Below are 18,729 nucleotides of genomic sequence, written 5' to 3'. Positions count from 1 at the left end.
TGTGCACTGAAAGTCTGCTAACAGTGAGGGAAAGGTTGACTGAGGCTATTACATTGGCTATAGGCCTATACCTACGACCATTAATAGCGTCAGTCTGGCCCCAAATTACAAACAACAAAATCAATTAAAGAGGCCTAACAATTAGCCTATGTCTAAAAATAACGATAATAATGATAGATTAGATTAATCTAGCAATGCATCATAGACTAACATTTCAGTCACTTTTATTTAATAATGAAATATAAAATAGGCAAGATAAGATTATACTGTTCATTTAGGCTACACGAAAATGTGTCTTGTGTTACAGTTCAGCAATCAACATAGAAAGACATTAAAGTTAGGCTAATATTCAAACATCACATTCAGATACAGCCTGGACAGAATAGCCTAAACTGCAACATGTTTCAAAGCCCAAGATGCTTTGAAACAATGAATGCTATTTGGCAACATTGTAGTAGGAAAGGGTTAACCCAGCCATCACCACGTGGATGATGCTATACTTGAGGGGAGGATGTGACGCGGCGTCATAAACTGTCTTCTTAACGCTGAAACACTGTAGCCAGAGAGAGAACCCAACTTGTGTGGGACCGTCAAACTTCATTAACAGCAGTAAGACAAAAGGTAATAATTTACTTTTTCGCGTACCTTCAGTAGGCTACTTTGTAGAGATTAAGTGAACGAACTAACGCTAGTTACAGTAAACGTTTGCGGGTTATGCTATCTGTGCTATTCATTATGCCAGAAAGCCTGATTTGAGATGCTTGTGTAACTTCACTGGTTTCAGGACTACGGATTTGAAATATTTCGCCTAATGCATGGCACTGTGGCTACATTATAGGGAATTTCCCAAGGTTAGCATAAGGCTGCAGATTTGTTTGACTGCTACTCGCTAACTGCCGCTAACGTTACTGAAGGTAGGCTACGACACGTTGTCTACTCATGCTCAGGGTGCATGGTGACATTTCATAATATTGGCTTGTGTTCTATCAGCATGCTGTATTGATTACAATCTCATTACACCTTTATACAGAAAGCAAGTCGTTTGTTACGGTCATTGCAAATAGAAACTGTCTAACACATGCGTTTATATTGGGCCTGTGAAGAACATGCATCTTTATGAAAATAGGGCAGTGCACCCCCTAACGTTAGCCTACTTCATAGACATGCATCGAGAAGTGAACAGTCTGCGCAGATAAAAATGTGCCATCACGCCGCTAAATATAGCATTTTGGAAATGTGACGATGCAGATTTGTGTGTGTGCCAAGCGGTTTATCCACTCCTAGTTGTAGCACACCACCCTGATGGAAGTGATTTATGATGGATATTTGCGCTACTGTATGTGGGTCAGCAGGCCAAGTTGGCCAGATTTCAGATATGAATGAATTGTGTCAAAACAAAAGGGAAGTAGCCTACCATGTTGTAGACACGTATTTTGATTGCCACTGGATTCACAACAGGCATACTAAATGAATAGTTGTAGCCTACAAGTGCTACTCTTAAAATAAAACGGAAAGCTACTGTATACTATATGACAAGCCACCTCATTTAGCTGGGATGTCAGCCATCAGGATCATCAATTTGGTCGGGGAGTAGCCTAGTGTTGTATGGCTCAAAGTACCAAAAATATTTTTTTCTTCAGCAAAGACTTCGTCTATATTTTTTCAGAGTGCGACTACCATTTCCTGATATCTTTTGGTTTAATGCACCTGACTAAAAATTATTTCATCAAGAGCGCAACAGTACCCCACCTTCTGGCTCAAAGTACGCCATACCTTTTTGTTGGAAGTTATTGCGTTATTGAGCCATGTGCTCTGAAGTGCAGTCAATATATTTGTGTATCCCATGTGCCTTCACTTCACAGCAACTGCTGGTAGTTATGCGTCCATATCTATCCAAAATTATTATAGCCTCTCTTTGTTCCGCTCTCTCACTTTCTCCATTCCCTCAACAGCATGGCTGATTACTTGATCAGTGGAGGCACAGGTTATGTCCCTGAGGATGGACTGTCGGCACAGCAGCTCTTCTCTGTTGGTGATGGACTCACCTACAAGTAAGTGGTACAGATGTCATTGACACCTTTCTGAAGAGAAACCTTTAATGTAAGTGAACCGGTAAGACTGGGAGAGGGTCAGAGCAATGTAATGGGCAACACGTTGCGTTTTAAATTGGCAGATCAGATCAGCAGTCTGTCGCAGACGGACTCAAGGCGGAAGAGCTATGCTCTAGTGGGGACGGTATTACTTACAAGTGAGTAGCCTAAATGGTCGACTTTATTTCCATCTGTTTACACTGTTACCTGCCGCTTGAATGTTCATAGGGGAAGCAAATCATTCTTTCTCCATTCAAACCAGTCCAGGCCACTCAAAAATAATAAATACTACTCAAAAGGCAAAAAAGCCTGTGTGCCCTATTAGAACATTCAGCAAGAAATTAGTTGCAAGTAAAAGGGGCAGAGGGTAGTCACCTACAGTAGGTTGAAGTTCTGATCACTGCTTGCTGTCATGTTTCTCTGTGAATGACTTTTGCTTCCGGTAGTGATATGATTACATTCTGGCTGTCACGAAGAATCACAGTGCATGTCTTGATATCTGATTCTTTGAGATGATGGTGATTGGAAACCTAATCCTATATTAAATACTGTACATTGATGCAAATTAATTCATCATATCATCATATCATAATATTTTCTTCATTCTAACATTCTAATGACCTATCAGTTGTCACAACATAAGAGTTTAGTGGGCAAAATGTTTTGCACATTGAACTCTACAGGTGAATGCTCTGTGAGGACTTTGGCAGTTAATGCTTTGACTTGGTGTCATTCTGATAGTTTTCTTCAGTTGCTGACCATTTCTGTCCAACTCATATTCCCATTAAACTAACAAATATAGTTTTACTGACTAACTATGTTTAATAACTTAAGTGTACAGTGCTGTAGCTACAAATCCATCGTAAAGATGCATCAAATGCATGTTGGTAAGCATTCGTGTAATGCATATTGTTGGATTTTAGAAGTTTAATACAGTATGATCATGGTATGCATTTGGAAAGGGTGGGAGAGGGATGGGGCTGCAAATGAATCCCTCCAGATCTCTGTTGAATGATCATTGGTGGAGGGTAGGATGTCATTTGTAGTGCGCGGGGTTAATTGAGCATGTGCCACTGTGTAGTGGATGTCAGGCTGGGCTGTAATGAATTCCACACCGGGACAGGACGCCTGGCACATGACTGTCCTTAGGCTCCGTCATGTGAGCTCCTTGGGCTGTGTGTGGGGGCGGGAGGTAGGCCCAGGTTCTGGAGAATCTGATGGGGATCCTAATCATTTTTGACACAAGTGCATGATACTACTCCCACCTACTGCACAGCCTCTCTTGCATAACCCTATGTTTTCACACTAGCATGTAGAGAGGGAGTATTTACTATGCTGGTTCACAGCTCACACTACTGTGCTATTGCAGAGGGAATGCAGCAGATCAGTCACACTGATCTTTTTACACTAGCATGAGAGAAATATTTGGCCCAGGAGAATTGGAAGTCTAACAGTAGTTCAGATTGTCCAGTAGAAGAACTGTCCTGTAATCTGGTTTTAGGATGCATTTACTATGGCAGGACTCAATGCACAGTGTGTACAAGCGGTTTTGGTAACAGCCAGATGGCAATGCCCACAAAATAGCCCTCAAGCTGGTAGTATTAGTCTATTACAAAGGCTAAGTCTGCAAAATACTGGTCCGTGGTTCATATTAGGTGTATTTTCTCATATGAATAGATCAAAATTTAACTGAGAAAATCAATTCTAAATATGTCTTAATGAATCTGCAAAGTAGATGTTATGTCGTCTTAATGAATCTGCGAAGTAGATGTATGTAAATTCCAAATGTCACTAAATGTACTGAATAAGGAAACGCTCATTGTAGCGTTAACCTCGCCATGGAATGAGTAGCCTTCAATGGAGAATCTTTGGACAATGCTACTTTTTTTGTAAAGGTTATATAACTAACAAATTATTTTTTTGGGTTTTTCCTATTGTAATGCAATTTGCAATTTCCATTTTTTGGATTTCCATTCTTCTACTAATAGTGATGGCACAATTTACTACAGTCAATATGCCTCCAATAAGTCATAGGTTCTGTATCTTGACAAGTAGATAATCTTTGGGCAAGGTTACTACAAAACATATTAATTTGACTAACAAATGACATTTCTGTTTTTGTATGCAAATGGTTTAAATTATTGTGCCAGTAGTGATTGCACAATTCACTACTGTCAATTGGCCTCCTATACAATTAGAACGTGTGGCAGGTTTGATATTATGCAAATAAACCATAAGTTGATTAAATGCACAGACTGCACAGCAAGTAATGTTTGAGGTTAACTTGTTGGATTTATGTCTAGACTCCACTACAATCTACACTTTATTTCTATGTGTCCACATTAAAGCTTATGGCATTTTGACAGCATTTCATCCCACTTGCAAAAACAAAAACATTTCCTGATTTATTTATAATGAAACTGGTGGCCTGCTCATGTAAGTCCAGACACACCCCTGTGCGTTCAGCAGTCTTATTTTAGGCCTCGTCTGCCCACTTTGTGTGGAGGAGGAGAGCCTGTGTTCTCCATGTGGCCAGGGGGCCCCCCTTTTTCCCTCTCTGTCTGGCTGTCTCCTGATACTCTCTCCTGTTCTCTTTCTTTCTCTTGCATGTGCCACCATTCTTCCTTTCTTTGTCACATGCTGTCTGTTTTCTTTGTTTGTGGCTCCATGTACAGCTGACTTTCCATACTGTCACTTCTCCTGCCTTATTTCCCTATTCCCTCCATCTGCCTTTCTCTCGGGTTCACTGTTAAACAAACTAGTGCCTGTTCCTCCCTTCCAGTCTACGTTCACACCCATTTGCCAAACCACACAGTGAGTCTCCCGTCTGATTGAGGAGCAGGCTAACCACTGTGGTCACACTCCAGCCTGTATTGTTTATATATCCAGTCTGACTGCGACTAAATTCGCCCACTCCCCATGAGTTGTTTCAGACACAGCAGTTTGAATATGTAGTCTTAATGTCAATTTAAGAACAGAAGGCTTAGTTATCCATTACTCAGTGACGCTGTGTCACGCTGTAGGCTATAGTGACACAGTATGTGGATGCTCACAGTATGTACACACACACACACACACACACACACACACACACACACACACACACACACACACACACACACACACACACACGATATATATGATATGAGCATAGATTTGGTTTGTTTTGTTTAATCCTAGTTTAACTATAGCAGTAGTTGTATGAAATCATGTGATTTCAAATGATGGTGTAGTTTTACATGTTTGAGTAACCTACTTCAGATTGTGGACGATGCTGTTTCATGACGGGGCGCTTATCTCCACTTATGTCTCGTTGTTAGGGTTCTTATCTGTACTCTTCCTCTGTTTCAGCGACTTTCTGATTCTGCCTGGATTTATAGACTTCAGTGCCGATGATGTGGTAAGCATCCTGCTTGTGCTTTATAAACTTGAGTCCTTCAATGATTTTGGAAAAGCATGTACACACCACATATTGCCTAGATGACCTCGGAACTGTTCAGATCATAAGGTTTGGGTAGATTGGTTTGCCTAGGATCAATAGAGCTAAATTAGGCAAATTTTCTCCCCAACAACTATCTGCTGGTCTCCAACAGCTGCCATCTAGGGAGCCATAGCATTACCACATTCAAATCAAAATGGCTGCCCGCAGTCTGGCCTTCCAAATCGCTTTCCCTCTCTCCCTGGGGATCTTTGTTTTTCTCTTTGGTCCCATGTTGCATAATTAGTACCTTGATTTTCTTTTTTCCTGACATTGATGTTGTTTTTGTGGGTGTTAATAAATCCGCTGTTTATAATTTCACTCAGAGGGGGTGATGACACCATTTGACCTGGTCTCCATGTGTTTGCTGTGTCCAGCATTTGTTAAAGTTTAAAAACCTCCAAAGGTGATTCTGTTCAAATGACATCAGGTTGAGTATGGGGTTTATCCGAAGCTCAAGCACATGAGGTAGGTGAGCAAGTGCTCATCACAAGGCCGTGCTTACTTACAGGAGCACATTTACGCACACAGAGCAGAAGTGCTCTCTCATGATGCTGTTCCACGTGTGGCTATGGTCCTGTGCAGTCATGCCTCGTGCCCACGTTTGGAGCAAATGAAATGGCATAATTAGATTATTTGATAAAGTCCAAGTGAGTGTGAGCAAGCGAGAGGTTCCTCCTTTATCAGTTGAGTCTGCGCTCTGACTGCCATATCAAGGGCCTGGCTCTTTGGCGTTGTGCTCAAGCTGCTTGCTGGGTTAGTACCCTGGAGACCCGGGTTCAAGACTAGGTGGGGTCACTGCTCACTCCCTTCACTATATATGGGGTCAGTCAGAAGTCAATTGGCTTGCTGTGAGAACATCGGAAGCTTACCCAATGTGTGAGGGATCCCCAGGATTGACCCCCAGAGATGGGTGAATCACGTGTGGTGAAGCCGTTGCTTCTGCTGCTTCTACACTGGTCTAAACCGATTACTTGTCACTGATCACGCCCCTATAGGAGGCGGAAGTGGACGCCATTTCATTCCATTGAAAACCCCCTTTATGATTCATCTTAGTAACTATACGATCTTTGGTTGCGTCTGCGATCTGACTGCCATACATAGGGCCTGGCTCTTTGGCAAAGCAGAGACCAGAGTTCAAGACCGGGTGGGGTCACTCCTCTCTCTCTCTCTCTCTCTTTTATTTTATTTTATTTCATTTCATAGAACACGGACAGGTCGAGAAAGTACAGAGATCCGAGGCACTCAAAAAATGATGCATATAAAAAGTTTTACAGGTTGGGTTTGGGTCTAAATGGGTCTCTATGTTTAACGCATATTATGTCTGAGTCAGGTGGGGCGGATTGGATCTCCAGTGGGTCAAGAAACCCCTCGACCTGCACATCACTGCTACTCCCATTCTGTGTAGACATTCAGTAATAGTCTGCCCTCTGGTGGAGAAATCAACACATCAAAATCTAAGAACTGAATTTGCTGAAATGATGACATGGTAGAGTTGCTGCTAAAATGAAACCATTTTCTGCTACAGGATCTCACATCTGCTTTAACCAGAAAGATCACACTGAAGACGCCCCTGGTTTCATCACCAATGGACACCGTTACTGAGTCTTCAATGGCCATAGCTATGGCGGTAAGCCCCTCTTCTTTGACATTGTTGCTGTGTGTGCTGTGAAATGGCTTCCTCTAATGGGTGATTTGTTTTCTAGCTGATGGGGGGCATTGGCCTTATCCATCACAACTGCACTCCAGAATTTCAAGCAAATGAGGTTCGCAAAGTGAAGGTGAGATTGTGCTTCAAACATTACAAGCAGATTACATAAGGCACACTTTTATGTCTGTGGAGAAGATGTTCAACCATCCACCAACATCTCTCTCTCTCTCTCTCTCTCTCTCTCTTTTGTGTGTGTGTAGAGGTTTGAGCAAGGTTTCATCACAGACCCAGTGGTGATGAGCCCACACCACACGGTGGGTGATGTGTTTGAGGCCAAGGTACGCCATGGCTTCTCAGGCATCCCCGTCACAGAGACGGGCAAGATGGGCGGCATATTGGTGGGCATCGTCACATCACGAGACATTGACTTCCTGTTGGAGAAGGACCATGGCAGGCCCTTATCTGAGGTATGTTTGCCTACATGTCTACTTAGGGGTAGTGATATAATTGTGTCTATGTGTGTTTGGTCTTTTGATGGGTGTGTTTTTTTTCTCCAGGTAATGACTAAAAGAGAAGAACTTGTTGTTGCTCCAGCTGGTGTCACTTTGAAAGAAGCAAACGACATACTTCAGCGCAGCAAGAAAGGTAACTATTTAATAGTCCAGGTTAATGAAAAACCCAAATCTAAAAACATGACATTGTTGGCATTGCACTGCATTCATGTGTCTGTAAATAATTGAATATCATTGTTTTGCTTTATTCATTTATCCTGTAAAGCTTTATTTGACTGTGAATTCATATGAAATGATCAACACGGAAACGGGAGTGAGACATTGTTAATGGACATCTGTGTTTCCATTTAGGCAAGCTTCCCATTGTGAATGACAAAGATGAGCTGGTGGCCATCATAGCGCGCACTGACCTGAAGAAGAACAGGGACTACCCTCTGGCCTCCAAAGACTCCCGCAAGCAGCTGCTCTGTGGTGCTGCCATCGGAACCCGCGAAGACGACAAGTACCGCCTAGACTTGCTCACGCAGGCCGGCGTGGACGTGGTCGTACTGGTGAGGATTCTGTGGAAGCCATTCTTGAGCCCAATTCACACCAAAGATTCCCGACGCGACGAGACTGAGTTGCAGTGGTGTGAATTAGAAGTTACACGTAGTTGCAAGCCTTCGCAAGCCATCGCAGAGCATTAAACACGTTGAGTCGCAGTCGCAAGGTTTTAGAACGTCGCGGCTCGGCTCGTCGGGAATCTTTGGTCTGAACCCTACTTTAGGCTGCTCAAGATACAAACTATACGCTTTGGTTTACTAGGCTCGTGCTCTTTGACTCTAGTGAGGGATTTGTCAATGTCCCAGACCAGGCACAGAATTTTATGCAAAATTAATCATTGATAATGGAGTTTGAGCTGACATTGAGCTGCTGAGTCATTTGCCCAGTAATCTCTGGTAATAATCTCAAACTGCCAATTAGAATTATGTAATACTTCTTTGTATGTTCTGTTTCTATTGTCAGTGGTGTTTTTTTTGCTCAACTACTGACTACCTTTCCTCTCTCAGGATTCTTCCCAGGGCAACTCTGTGTACCAGATAAACATGATCCACTACATTAAGCAGAAGCATCCAGAAGTGCAGGTGGTCGGGGGGAATGGTGAGCGTTTTGCCTGTTAAGCGGGCGGTTATGATGTGTTCCAAATGCCTCCGTGTTGCGCGTGTTCTCTATACTAAGTTCTTTCTCCCTCTGTCTCTTGTGAAGTGGTGACTGCTGCGCAGGCTAAGAACCTGATTGACGCTGGTGTGGATGCCTTGCGAGTGGGTATGGGCTGTGGTTCCATCTGCATCACCCAGGAAGGTCAGTACTGGCACACGGGCCGATGTGAGGGGAGGGGGAGGGCTGAGAGAACTGAGTTAAGGTTGGGAGTGGGTGATTGGTATGAAATGAATGTTATTCCATCCATACATGTGCCAACTGATTGACTGTTTTTTTCCCCCCAGTAATGGCGTGTGGCCGGCCACAGGGCACCTCGGTGTACAAAGTGGCTGAGTATGCCAGGCGTTTTGGTGTGCCCATCATTGCAGACGGTGGCATTCAGACTGTGGGCCATATAGTGAAGGCTCTCTCTCTTGGCGCATCAACAGGTCTTTGTTCTTTCAATGATGTACCTTTCATTTCTTTAGAACCTGATTGTTACATTTCCACCATTGCGTTGCACTCATCAGTTGACCTCTGCCACCTACAGTGATGATGGGCTCTTTGCTGGCTGCCACGACTGAAGCCCCCGGCGAGTACTTTTTCTCAGACGGTGTGAGACTCAAGAAGTACAGGGGGATGGGCTCTTTGGACGCCATGGAGAAGAGCACAAGCAGTCAGAAGCGCTATTTCAGGTCTCAACACATCAACATGCCCACAACAGATTTTGACTTTGCTTTTGGACATATTGAAAAATCATGCTGTATGTATTGGGCAGGATGTGTGCTTCTATGTAATTTATGGTTGATTGTGCTCTTTGCAGTGAGGGAGACAACGTTAAAGTGGCCCAGGGCGTATCGGGCTGTGTTCAGGATAAAGGCTCCATCCACAAATTTATTCCTTATCTTATTGCGGGCATTCAGCACGGCTGCCAAGATATTGGAGCCAAAAGCCTGTCTGTACTACGGTGGGTACCTTTTTGGGGTTTCCATTATTTCTTTGGAGAGGGAGTAAGAGTGGCTTGAATCTAACGTGCCTTATATTCCTCTGGCCTCCCCCTGTAGCTCCATGATGTACTCCGGAGAGCTCAAGTTTGAGAAGAGGACGATGTCCGCCCAGGTGGAGGGAGGAGTGCACGGCCTCCACTCGTAAGTCAGCAGCGCTAAGGCCGTCAGGAGTGTGAGGGCTACCGGAGCCAGTAGTGACGTAGCCGTCGGTTCTGCCGCCCACTTCAGGACTATTCTAACCCCTTTCTGAATGTCAGCTCTAATATCATTACTGTAGCTTTGACACGGATGTGTTCTTCAGCTAACCAAAGTAAAGCAACTCAGTAGAAATCATGTGTATGTAGTCTTCATCTACAGTGAAACCTTTCCTCTCTTTGTCTCTCTGCCTGGTCTGTAGGTACTCTTTTGTACCATGTAAGTACATGCTAAGCTTGTAGTGAAGAGTCCTAAACATGGTTGCTGTAGTGATATGCCACAGTAGGTTGGGAGGAATTCAGTCGCCACATTAACATGCCCTGAGAATAGGCCTGGTATCTGGTATCTCCTTTCAAAACTCTCCCTTTAAGATGTTGACCCAGCAGTCCTCTTTGCATGATTTGACTAGGTTGTCCTTCCAGATTTGACCTTCAGGTCTGAACTGATCAGCTGTATGCTAATATGGTGACCAGGTGCTGTAGACTGAGCGAGTGGCCTGTGGATTAGTTTTGATCTATATCCAGTGTGGTGGGTTTTAACATGGAATTGTTGTGTTCACAGTTACGAAAAACGACTGTTCTGAGACTGAACCCAAGAGACGTGTGAGGGAGGCGCCTGATGTCCCTTCTGCAGCAGCGACCAAACGCAAACGATGTATCTGACCAAACCTCATCTGATCCATACAGCCCTCTCCACACACCTCCCTGCTCCTCCCAATGGCCCTCTCACTAATGGGATGGTAGGGAGAGGGATGGTATAGGGAGAGGGACCCCTTCTGACAACATGGCTTTTGCACTAGAGATGGAGAACCAGGGTTTACACAAAACAGTCCCAGTTAACTATGAACTAGTGATATCTCGTTTGTGCGTGTGTGCGTGCGTGCGTGCGTGCGTGCGTGCGTGCGTGTGTGTGTGTGTGTGAGAGAGTGCGTATTTGTGTTTGTTATGGATAATCACAGTGAATATGGCCTTTTTGGTGCTTGCAAAGCGGTTTATAGTCTCTGAAGTTACCATGAGACGCTGCAACATCATCAGCAGTTCCAATTCTCCATTGCCAACACACATCCAGATGTTCACTCCATGCCCAAAGAGCGTCACAGTACCTCTCATGTGTAATGGCAAATCTAGTGTTTTGTAGCCATCAGAGTTCTAAAATGTAGAGCAGTTTTGTACCCATCAAATTTTCTTTTTGAGAATTCAAAATGTTAATGTTCCAGCATCTTGATGTGTATATCCTACTCATGGTGTCTCCCTCACCATGTTTCTCATCACCAGTTCTGTGATGGCACAGGTCAAGGGTATCCTCGATGTATAAGCTTATGTTTTGTATTGGTATATCATACCCATCAAAGAACCTTAAGCCAAATGAATAGTCATTCTTTCTTAGAATATAATGAAGAATTGTTCAGTGTACTGTGTCTGCTTATTCTAAGGTTTGGGACCAGAAGCTAAATCTAGCTCTTTTTTTTTTTCTGGGATAGTTCTCATCCTAAGGTGTCTGATGACAATCGAGAATCTCCTGACTGGAATTTTATGAGCGTTGTTCCCGACTGATGCAGAAGAGACTGGCTGCATGAGGGGTTTTGATATGCATGCCCTCTTAATTCATTCATTTTTTTATATAGCTATATCATGGCTGTATTTGTACACTTTTTACTCTTAACCTACAGCTGACATATGTATGTATTTATCATGCTCTAACTCGACATCCACGCCAGTCAGGAAGCATCAGGAGTTACTAGTCACACAACAGTATTTTGCTAATTATTAACTTCTATATGTATGTCTTGCATTGTCACTCTTGCATTGGTGTATGTGTTTGGGATGCCAATAGTTTGCCTTGAAATAGAGAATCAGATGCAGAATGCTGAGGGCAGAAGTCTTCTATCTAAACAAGCTTAGATACAGCCAGTGTGTGCTCAGTACTTGTTACAGGTTGATGGTTAAACATTTGTGATGCATAACATTTGGTCTTTTGAAGTGTGCTTCATTGTCTTTCCTTTCTGCACATCCTGCATCTTGGGCCTAGTGCCCGCTGCATTGGAGAAAATGCAGTCTTGCTGCGATATTACCTCATCCTCAGACACGCAGTGGTGGATCATTGTTGTGCTATATGTTCATGTACATGATGTGTGAAGATGATGCAATTAACACATGTTTGTTGCTAGTTGAAGGTTGCACACATCATGGTCAAAAATCTCTTGACTTGCCATGTGAATATTCAACACAATATTTAGCTTACATTGAAATTGCTTATGCTGTCAAACATTGTTGTCAAATGAATTGAAAAAATAAAGCCAGAGTTTCTCACAAAGGTTAGATTGGAATATTTTTCATTTTATTCTATTGTAATTAAGCCATTTGTTGTCATCATGGATATCCTTTCTATATATGGCATTTCACCAACAGATTTATAAAATAACATGCACACTAAAAATGTAGAAATTCACATCTTTGTTAATATTTTGCTAAGAATATGGAGAGGGTATTACAAATTTTGGCAGATAAATAGCTTAGCACATCACTTATATTCAAAGGTATAACCCGTCTGAGTACAATCAATGCAATCTAGCAGCCTCTTTTTGACAGCATGTTCCTAATGCCACCAGCAGGGGGCAATACAATGCTCCTACAAAATACTGTACATCTCTTCTATAGGGCAAAGCAGATGTCTCATCAAGCAGTACGAAATCATACAAAACTGAAATTAAATGGATTTACCTGTAGTATGCATTATATATGTATATTTATATAAAATGTGATAATACCTTTCAATTCTATTTCAATTTAAATGGATTAACATTTCAGTAGTTGTTCAGTCACAGTATTCTTTCTTTATGTTGAATATAAAATGTTTTATACAAACAGGCTTACAATTATCAACAACATCACTTATCTGAAACTTTCCAAAAAGTTAACAAATCTCTGCATCTCACAGTTTTACATTTTACAAACTTTTTACAAAACCAGCCCTGACTTTCAGAACTCTGGCACTCCATGCACCTATAAGTCACTTACATGAGTCCTCCTATCTGGACAATGTAGAGATTTATTTATTAACCTGCAAAAATGCCTCAGATATTGATTGTGGCTTCAATTTTGTAGCTTTGGGCTCATTGACGTAAAGATCATCTTAAGGTCGGTAGTATCTCCTCATTAGAAAGAATGGACAATACTAAGAGATGCTCTGTACAGACCTATGACAATCGCAAATACTCAAAGCTTAATATCCTTGTCAAAATCAATGTTTCACAACAGAATATTAGTTCATATTAACGTTGAATAGACAAGCTAGACTGCACTATGAAAAGTACACACAATCCACCTTTGAGTTGGTCAGTCTTCATTCAGCAGCAAAACTGTCCATCATTTCAATATCAATCATTGCTTTAGCACTTTAGACAGTAGAACATCAGTCTATAGATTTATTCACGTCTACATTACTGTATTTATACTTACAAGGTTTACAAATCTGTGCTTATTTATGTCAGTGTACATATCAGAAACTGTATGCTTTACAAGTCAATAGTTTCACTGCAGATGCTCAGGGCATCTATCTGTCTGCACACACTTTTGAACTCCTCCTGGACTGACTGGTCCAGCTCCGAGCGTTGGTCCAGACTCTCCTGCGACACCAGGTCCAGATTACGGTACTGTCTCTGGTGGTCCGAGGGCAGCATGCGGCCCGAGCTGCCGCCGAGGGAGGAGGGCCGGGCCTTCAGCTCTGGACTGGAGCAGAGGACCAGGGAGGAGTCGGCCAGCGAGGGCCTGTACAGGGAGGACGTGCTGGAGGTCCCTCTCCAGCCCTCGGGGGACGAGCAGCAGGAGGACGTGGCGGGAGACAGGGACGGGGAGGGCGGCAGGCCCACCGCCGGGGCCTCCTTCTGCTCGCGGCCGGGGAGAGAGGCCTGAGGGAGGATCTCCACGCAGGAGGCGGTGCGGTAGAGCCCCGGGTCTGAGGGGAGGCTCTCCCGGAGTGGCAGCGTGCAGCTGGACTGAGCTATCAGGGTGTCGCGCGCGTCCAGGCTCTGCTCACAGAAGCTGAAGGGCCTGAGCGGGCTGAACAGGCTCATGGGGAAGAGGTCCTCGCTGAAGAGCGCCTCGTCGATGCTGCGCCGCAGGTTGATGGGCGACGGAGGCCGCAGGTCCGTCGTGGAGTCGCTGGCGCACGACGACTCCCTCGTGTCGGCGATGGCGTCCGGTTGGTCAAGGTCAAAGTCCCGATAGGCCAGGGCACGGTTGCTGTGATATAAAAGGTCCAGCCCATTTAGACTGTTTCCCAGTCGTTCATCCACCAGGGAGTACAGGGGAAGACACTCGGTCTCCCCGTGGCCCATGGTGTCACAGATGGCTAGCTTTTCTTGTTGATTCAAGGTCCAGTGGTAGGTCCCTGGAATGATGGGAGATTTGGCAGCCAGTAATTCCGTCCAGCAGTTTCCAGGCTGTGGCAGGTGGTCGGAGCAGTAGACGGGCTGCGCTACCACCAGGGCCAGGGTGAGGCACACTCCGGCCTCGCAGATCCGACAGCTGAGCTGGAAAGACCACCAGGGCCAGGGCTTGAAGACCTCTGGGCCGCCGGTGAAGCCCAGCGCGTGGAGCATGGCATAGAGCTGCAGGCCGGCGCAGGCCAGCGAGAGGACGGCGGAGAGGAAGACGGCGGCGGCGGCTCGCTCCCACTCGCGGCTCTCGGCGAAGGGGCAGCGGTTGTAGCGCTCGGCCGGCGTCGGGGAGGTGTTGTTGAGGTGGTAGATGTGTTTGGAGTCGGCGCGCACGTAACAGTAGAACACGAAGTAGGCGGCCGACAGAAACGAGGCCAGGACGACGAACGCCCCTCTGGAGACCAGGGAGAGGAAGAGGCAGAGGGGCGCCCCCTGCTGGTCTGTGCTGAGCAGGGTCATGGGCCCGAACGCAGCAGTGAAGTGGAGCAGCACCAGGCAGGCTAAGAAGCACGGCCGCTGGAAGGCCGAGTAGGAGAGCTGCATCCTGGAGCGCATGGAGAGCAGGAGGAAGACCAGGCCGAAGGCCGCCGTCAGGCAGGGGAAGGGAGCCTCGTACAGCAGCAGAGACGCCTCGCTGGACGCCAGTCGCTCTTGGTGCCCGTAGGCGTCGTACAGCAGGGCAAAGGCCCTGGTGCTGCCCGCCGCCAACAGGAAGATGCTGACCAGAGCAAAGTAGCCACATCCTGAGGGGCAACGCAGCGGCAGACAAAGCAGGTTTAGTGCCGAGGCGAGGGTGACCAGAGAGAACACCCCGCCCAGACCATAAATATGGGCCTCCCAAGCCAGGCCCCATGTTGCCATGGCACTGTTCCAGTCAGAGTGGAGAGCTACAAACATGGGTGAGGCTGGCACCAGGAGGGTATTACTCGATTGGTTGTAGACGAATGTGGTGGCGTTTGCAGGGTCCTTGTGACTCGGGAATATGGGCGGCCAGTTGTCAGTGGTGTTGCAGATTCCTGAGCGCTCCGTATTGCAGTCTGGGAGTAGAGACATGTCCGTGGCCGCTGGACCAGTTCCCCAGTCCTCTGTTGATGAGGGTGTGACTTCTGAAAAACAAGAGACGTCTGGCTTAGTCGTTACACACCCAAAGGGTCTTGTCTTTATCATACAAAGCTGGCTGTTACATTTTGCTGTGTCTAGAAACAATAACATGTCGACCACAGGGTGTTTTCAAAGCTGTGTCACTCATGATAATGTTTGCTTGGGGGGGGGGGGGGGAACTGGTACCATGCCAGGTCTCTGAAAGTACGCTCATTAATGTGTTAATCCGCAATAAAAGTGAAGCTCTGCAAGTGGCAGGCTCGTGCTGAGCAGGGAACAGAAGTGGAGAGAGCAGCGCTGCCAGGGATCACGCTGCAGTTACGTTCTGAGAACATTCTGCCAACATCTGCTGTTTCCATCCCGAGTTACGATCGTATCTTGCATGTCACTGAACGGCGTGGGAGGAAGTCGCCGTTTTTACTCCCTGTGGCTTGGCTCTGACACTTAAGGGTGTTACATCAGTCTTCTGAGACCTACAGTATGTCAAAATGGCCTGAACCGTGTATGGTTAAGGTTGCTCTGTGAATGGGGCCTGCACGCCAGTCCACAAATATCACACAACCACACACACACATGTTTTTTTGTGTAAACAATCATCTGTGTATCCGTAGTTTCTGTTTCTAGTATTACGGAAGCACCACAAATAAAGTTATCACGGCAAGGGACATACAGATGCCATGTTTCAAATCTTAGCTGTCCTCACACTCAGGAGAGATGCAGGATGAAGGAAGGGCTCAATGGCCCTTATAAACCAGACTGCTTAGACGTCTTGCTCTCGTTCCACCTGTTAAACCATCAGGCATTCTTAAAGGATTTATCAAAGGCACCGCAGGCAAAGACTAAGAATTTGCTGAGGCCACTGTGTACTTCAAAATTAACATTATACTTCATGCATTGGTGCTATATATTCCCAAATCTTTCTCCCACATTTGAAAATTAACAAATGGTAAATTCATTATGCTTGCCCTTAATAAGACCTCAACTTATTTGGGAGCAAGCTTGCAGTCTTTGAGTATTAGCAGACAACTTCCTTCCACAGCCCTCTCTGCATGCAAGGCATTGTTTATGCTCTTGAAGGGCCTCTTTTGAGCTCCTGCCTCCTATAGGCAGCTTTTGTTCTTTTTTATCCTTCCTGAGGCCAGTCTGACCAAAAATACCCCATCTGGGCGTTGGTCAGCCATAGCATTAGGTTGTTGCATGTCACTTTCGAGGCGGCCATAGTATATGCAACACACCCTTAGGAAAATAAATGAAGGTCTCTGTCTATTATTGTTGTTCCTCCCCCACTTGGAGTGATTAATGTGATGAGGTTTCCTGAAGAGGGTGTGTGTTGCTGTTCATTAGCCAACCAAAGGGCCGTCCCTCTCTCTCTAATCAGGAAACCACAACACGAAGCTGCACCCTGACGAGTGCTCCTCAGATCTCTGGTGGAGTTGGGCTGGGCTGCTGTGCGCCCTTTAACAGGCTGTTACCCACACATCTCAGCCACATCCTGCAGAGACACGACTGTCAGCAGTGCTCGGCTCTCTAGTGGAACTCAAAGCCATCGCTCGTGTCCAAACATCATCAACTTCAAAACATCAGACATAGGGATTTGAGTAAGCCCATGCAGGATTACTGTCGAGGAGAATGTGTCCCTTTGATTATGTCTATTGCACATGCATGGAGAACCAGCTCATAGTTCCCGTGTCGTTGTAAGTAATGGCAGCAGGGTGGCTTTGTTTTTACTGATGCAGTGTTTTTTAATTAGTGCCGCTGAATTCTTAATGATCACAAATGAGATGTGGTTAAGGCTGATTCCCTCGTGCGTCATTAGCTTGTGTGTGTGGCTCAGATGAGGACGAACAACGAGAAACAGTTTCTACTGAGGACACACGTCTGACATTCACATGGCAGTATACCTGCAAAGCGTTTTCTAAGCAGGTGTTATACTGTAATACAAAAAAACAAGGGGCTTTGAATATACAGTACTTCAAAGGTTTGCCTGGCAACAATGCATCAGATCTGCACATGCTCAGTACCATCTGATCCACACCCAGGCCTGAAATAACAAAAACTGATAAAGGAAAAGGGGGAAAAAAACTAGTGAAAGTATTCCAAGAGCTGTGTTGGTGAGCTAACTGGAAACAGGAAGAGGGTGTGTGGATGTGTGTGTCGTATGTCCAATTGCTTGCTTACTTTAGTGGGACGACGCCATTCTCCCCGAGGCATGAAAATATGACCAGTCTCTGGACTCCTGCCCGACTTTCCGTCGGCCTCCTCCTGCCTGTCACTCAGTGATTAGTATGGCCTGGATTCTGTCAGGGAGGTCGGAGTGATGACCCTTTTGGATGCTGCCCAATTTAAAGCACTCACCATGGACAACAGCATATGTGTGACTAGGTCATCATCAGTAGCTGTTGGCTGATATTCCACCAGGCATATCCACTGATGTTTGTAACAGTAGTACAATTTTTGAATAGAAAAGAATATATGTTTATAAGTATTAGTCATGGACCTGGATATTTTCCACCTAAGGCTCTGACCTGACTTTGGTGGATAGGAATCAGCTCATCTGAAAAAGCGTGCTGCTTTCCTGTGGTGCTGTGGTGACTGGTTGCATGCAACATGTCTGATAGTGGCGCAGCGTGCTATATAATTAGGATCGGGGTGTTCTGGCATCATTAAATCCAAGGGCTCGTTTACTTCTCATCTGTTTGACTTCACTTTCAATTTTAGCTGCTGAAAAGGCAATCTACTCCCGACTCCAGCATGAAGTGATCTCCTCCATACTGAGGTCGCCTAAACTACGTTAACCAGCATGGGTGGAGGAGTGGGGGCTCTGGGATCCAGCATTGCCTTCAAAACAGAAGACTGTCCTGTTAAACTCATTCTGTTTGAAACAGATTCACATCCCTACCATGGTGCTTTTCTTCCCAGCATGATCACTAAAACTTAAGCTGACATTCAATATTTTATGCTGAATTAAGCTGATTTCAACATTTTAAATGGATTTTTCTTAGCTGTAGAGATATAGATATATGAGGGGATGGATCCATTGCTTGAGCAAGGCTCCCTTCTAAACTACATTCAGTGACT

The 18,729-nt window shown here is 45.1% G+C and overlaps 2 protein-coding genes across 3 annotated transcripts in view; one reads left to right on the top strand and one right to left on the bottom strand.

Annotated features, from left to right (window-relative positions):
* Window positions 1–506: 506 nt before the first annotated feature.
* impdh1b (IMP (inosine 5'-monophosphate) dehydrogenase 1b) lies at window positions 507–12,484 on the top strand. Of its 2 annotated transcripts, XM_062517806.1 has the most exons (16): window positions 507–621; window positions 1,953–2,051; window positions 2,174–2,248; window positions 5,442–5,490; window positions 7,097–7,198; window positions 7,275–7,349; window positions 7,480–7,686; window positions 7,777–7,864; window positions 8,083–8,282; window positions 8,781–8,871; window positions 8,977–9,072; window positions 9,216–9,359; window positions 9,461–9,605; window positions 9,734–9,877; window positions 9,975–10,058; window positions 10,674–12,484. In XM_062517806.1, exons 2-16 carry the CDS (start codon window positions 1,954–1,956, stop codon window positions 10,693–10,695), a joined length of 1,620 nt encoding a protein of 539 aa, XP_062373790.1. In that variant the 5' UTR covers window positions 507–621; window position 1,953; the 3' UTR covers window positions 10,696–12,484. The 2 variants fall into 2 exon arrangements, with proteins under 2 accessions (XP_062373790.1, XP_062373791.1); XM_062517807.1 differs by lacking the exon at window positions 2,174–2,248 and having other exon boundaries at window positions 564–621; window positions 10,674–12,483.
* The window catches only part of prrt4b (proline rich transmembrane protein 4b), a 12,106-nt gene continuing 5,818 nt past the window's right edge, over window positions 12,442–18,729 (bottom strand). The window contains exon 3 of the mRNA XM_062518799.1: window positions 12,442–15,656. Within this exon, the coding sequence (XP_062374783.1) occupies window positions 13,627–15,656 (2,030 nt within the window). The 3' untranslated portion in view covers window positions 12,442–13,626. The remainder of the gene's footprint in view (window positions 15,657–18,729) is intronic.

This window comes from Sardina pilchardus, chromosome 17, assembly GCF_963854185.1.
Source record: "Sardina pilchardus chromosome 17, fSarPil1.1, whole genome shotgun sequence".
NCBI lineage: Eukaryota > Metazoa > Chordata > Actinopteri > Clupeiformes > Clupeidae > Sardina > Sardina pilchardus.
This window is presented reverse-complemented; position numbering and strand designations above follow the sequence as displayed.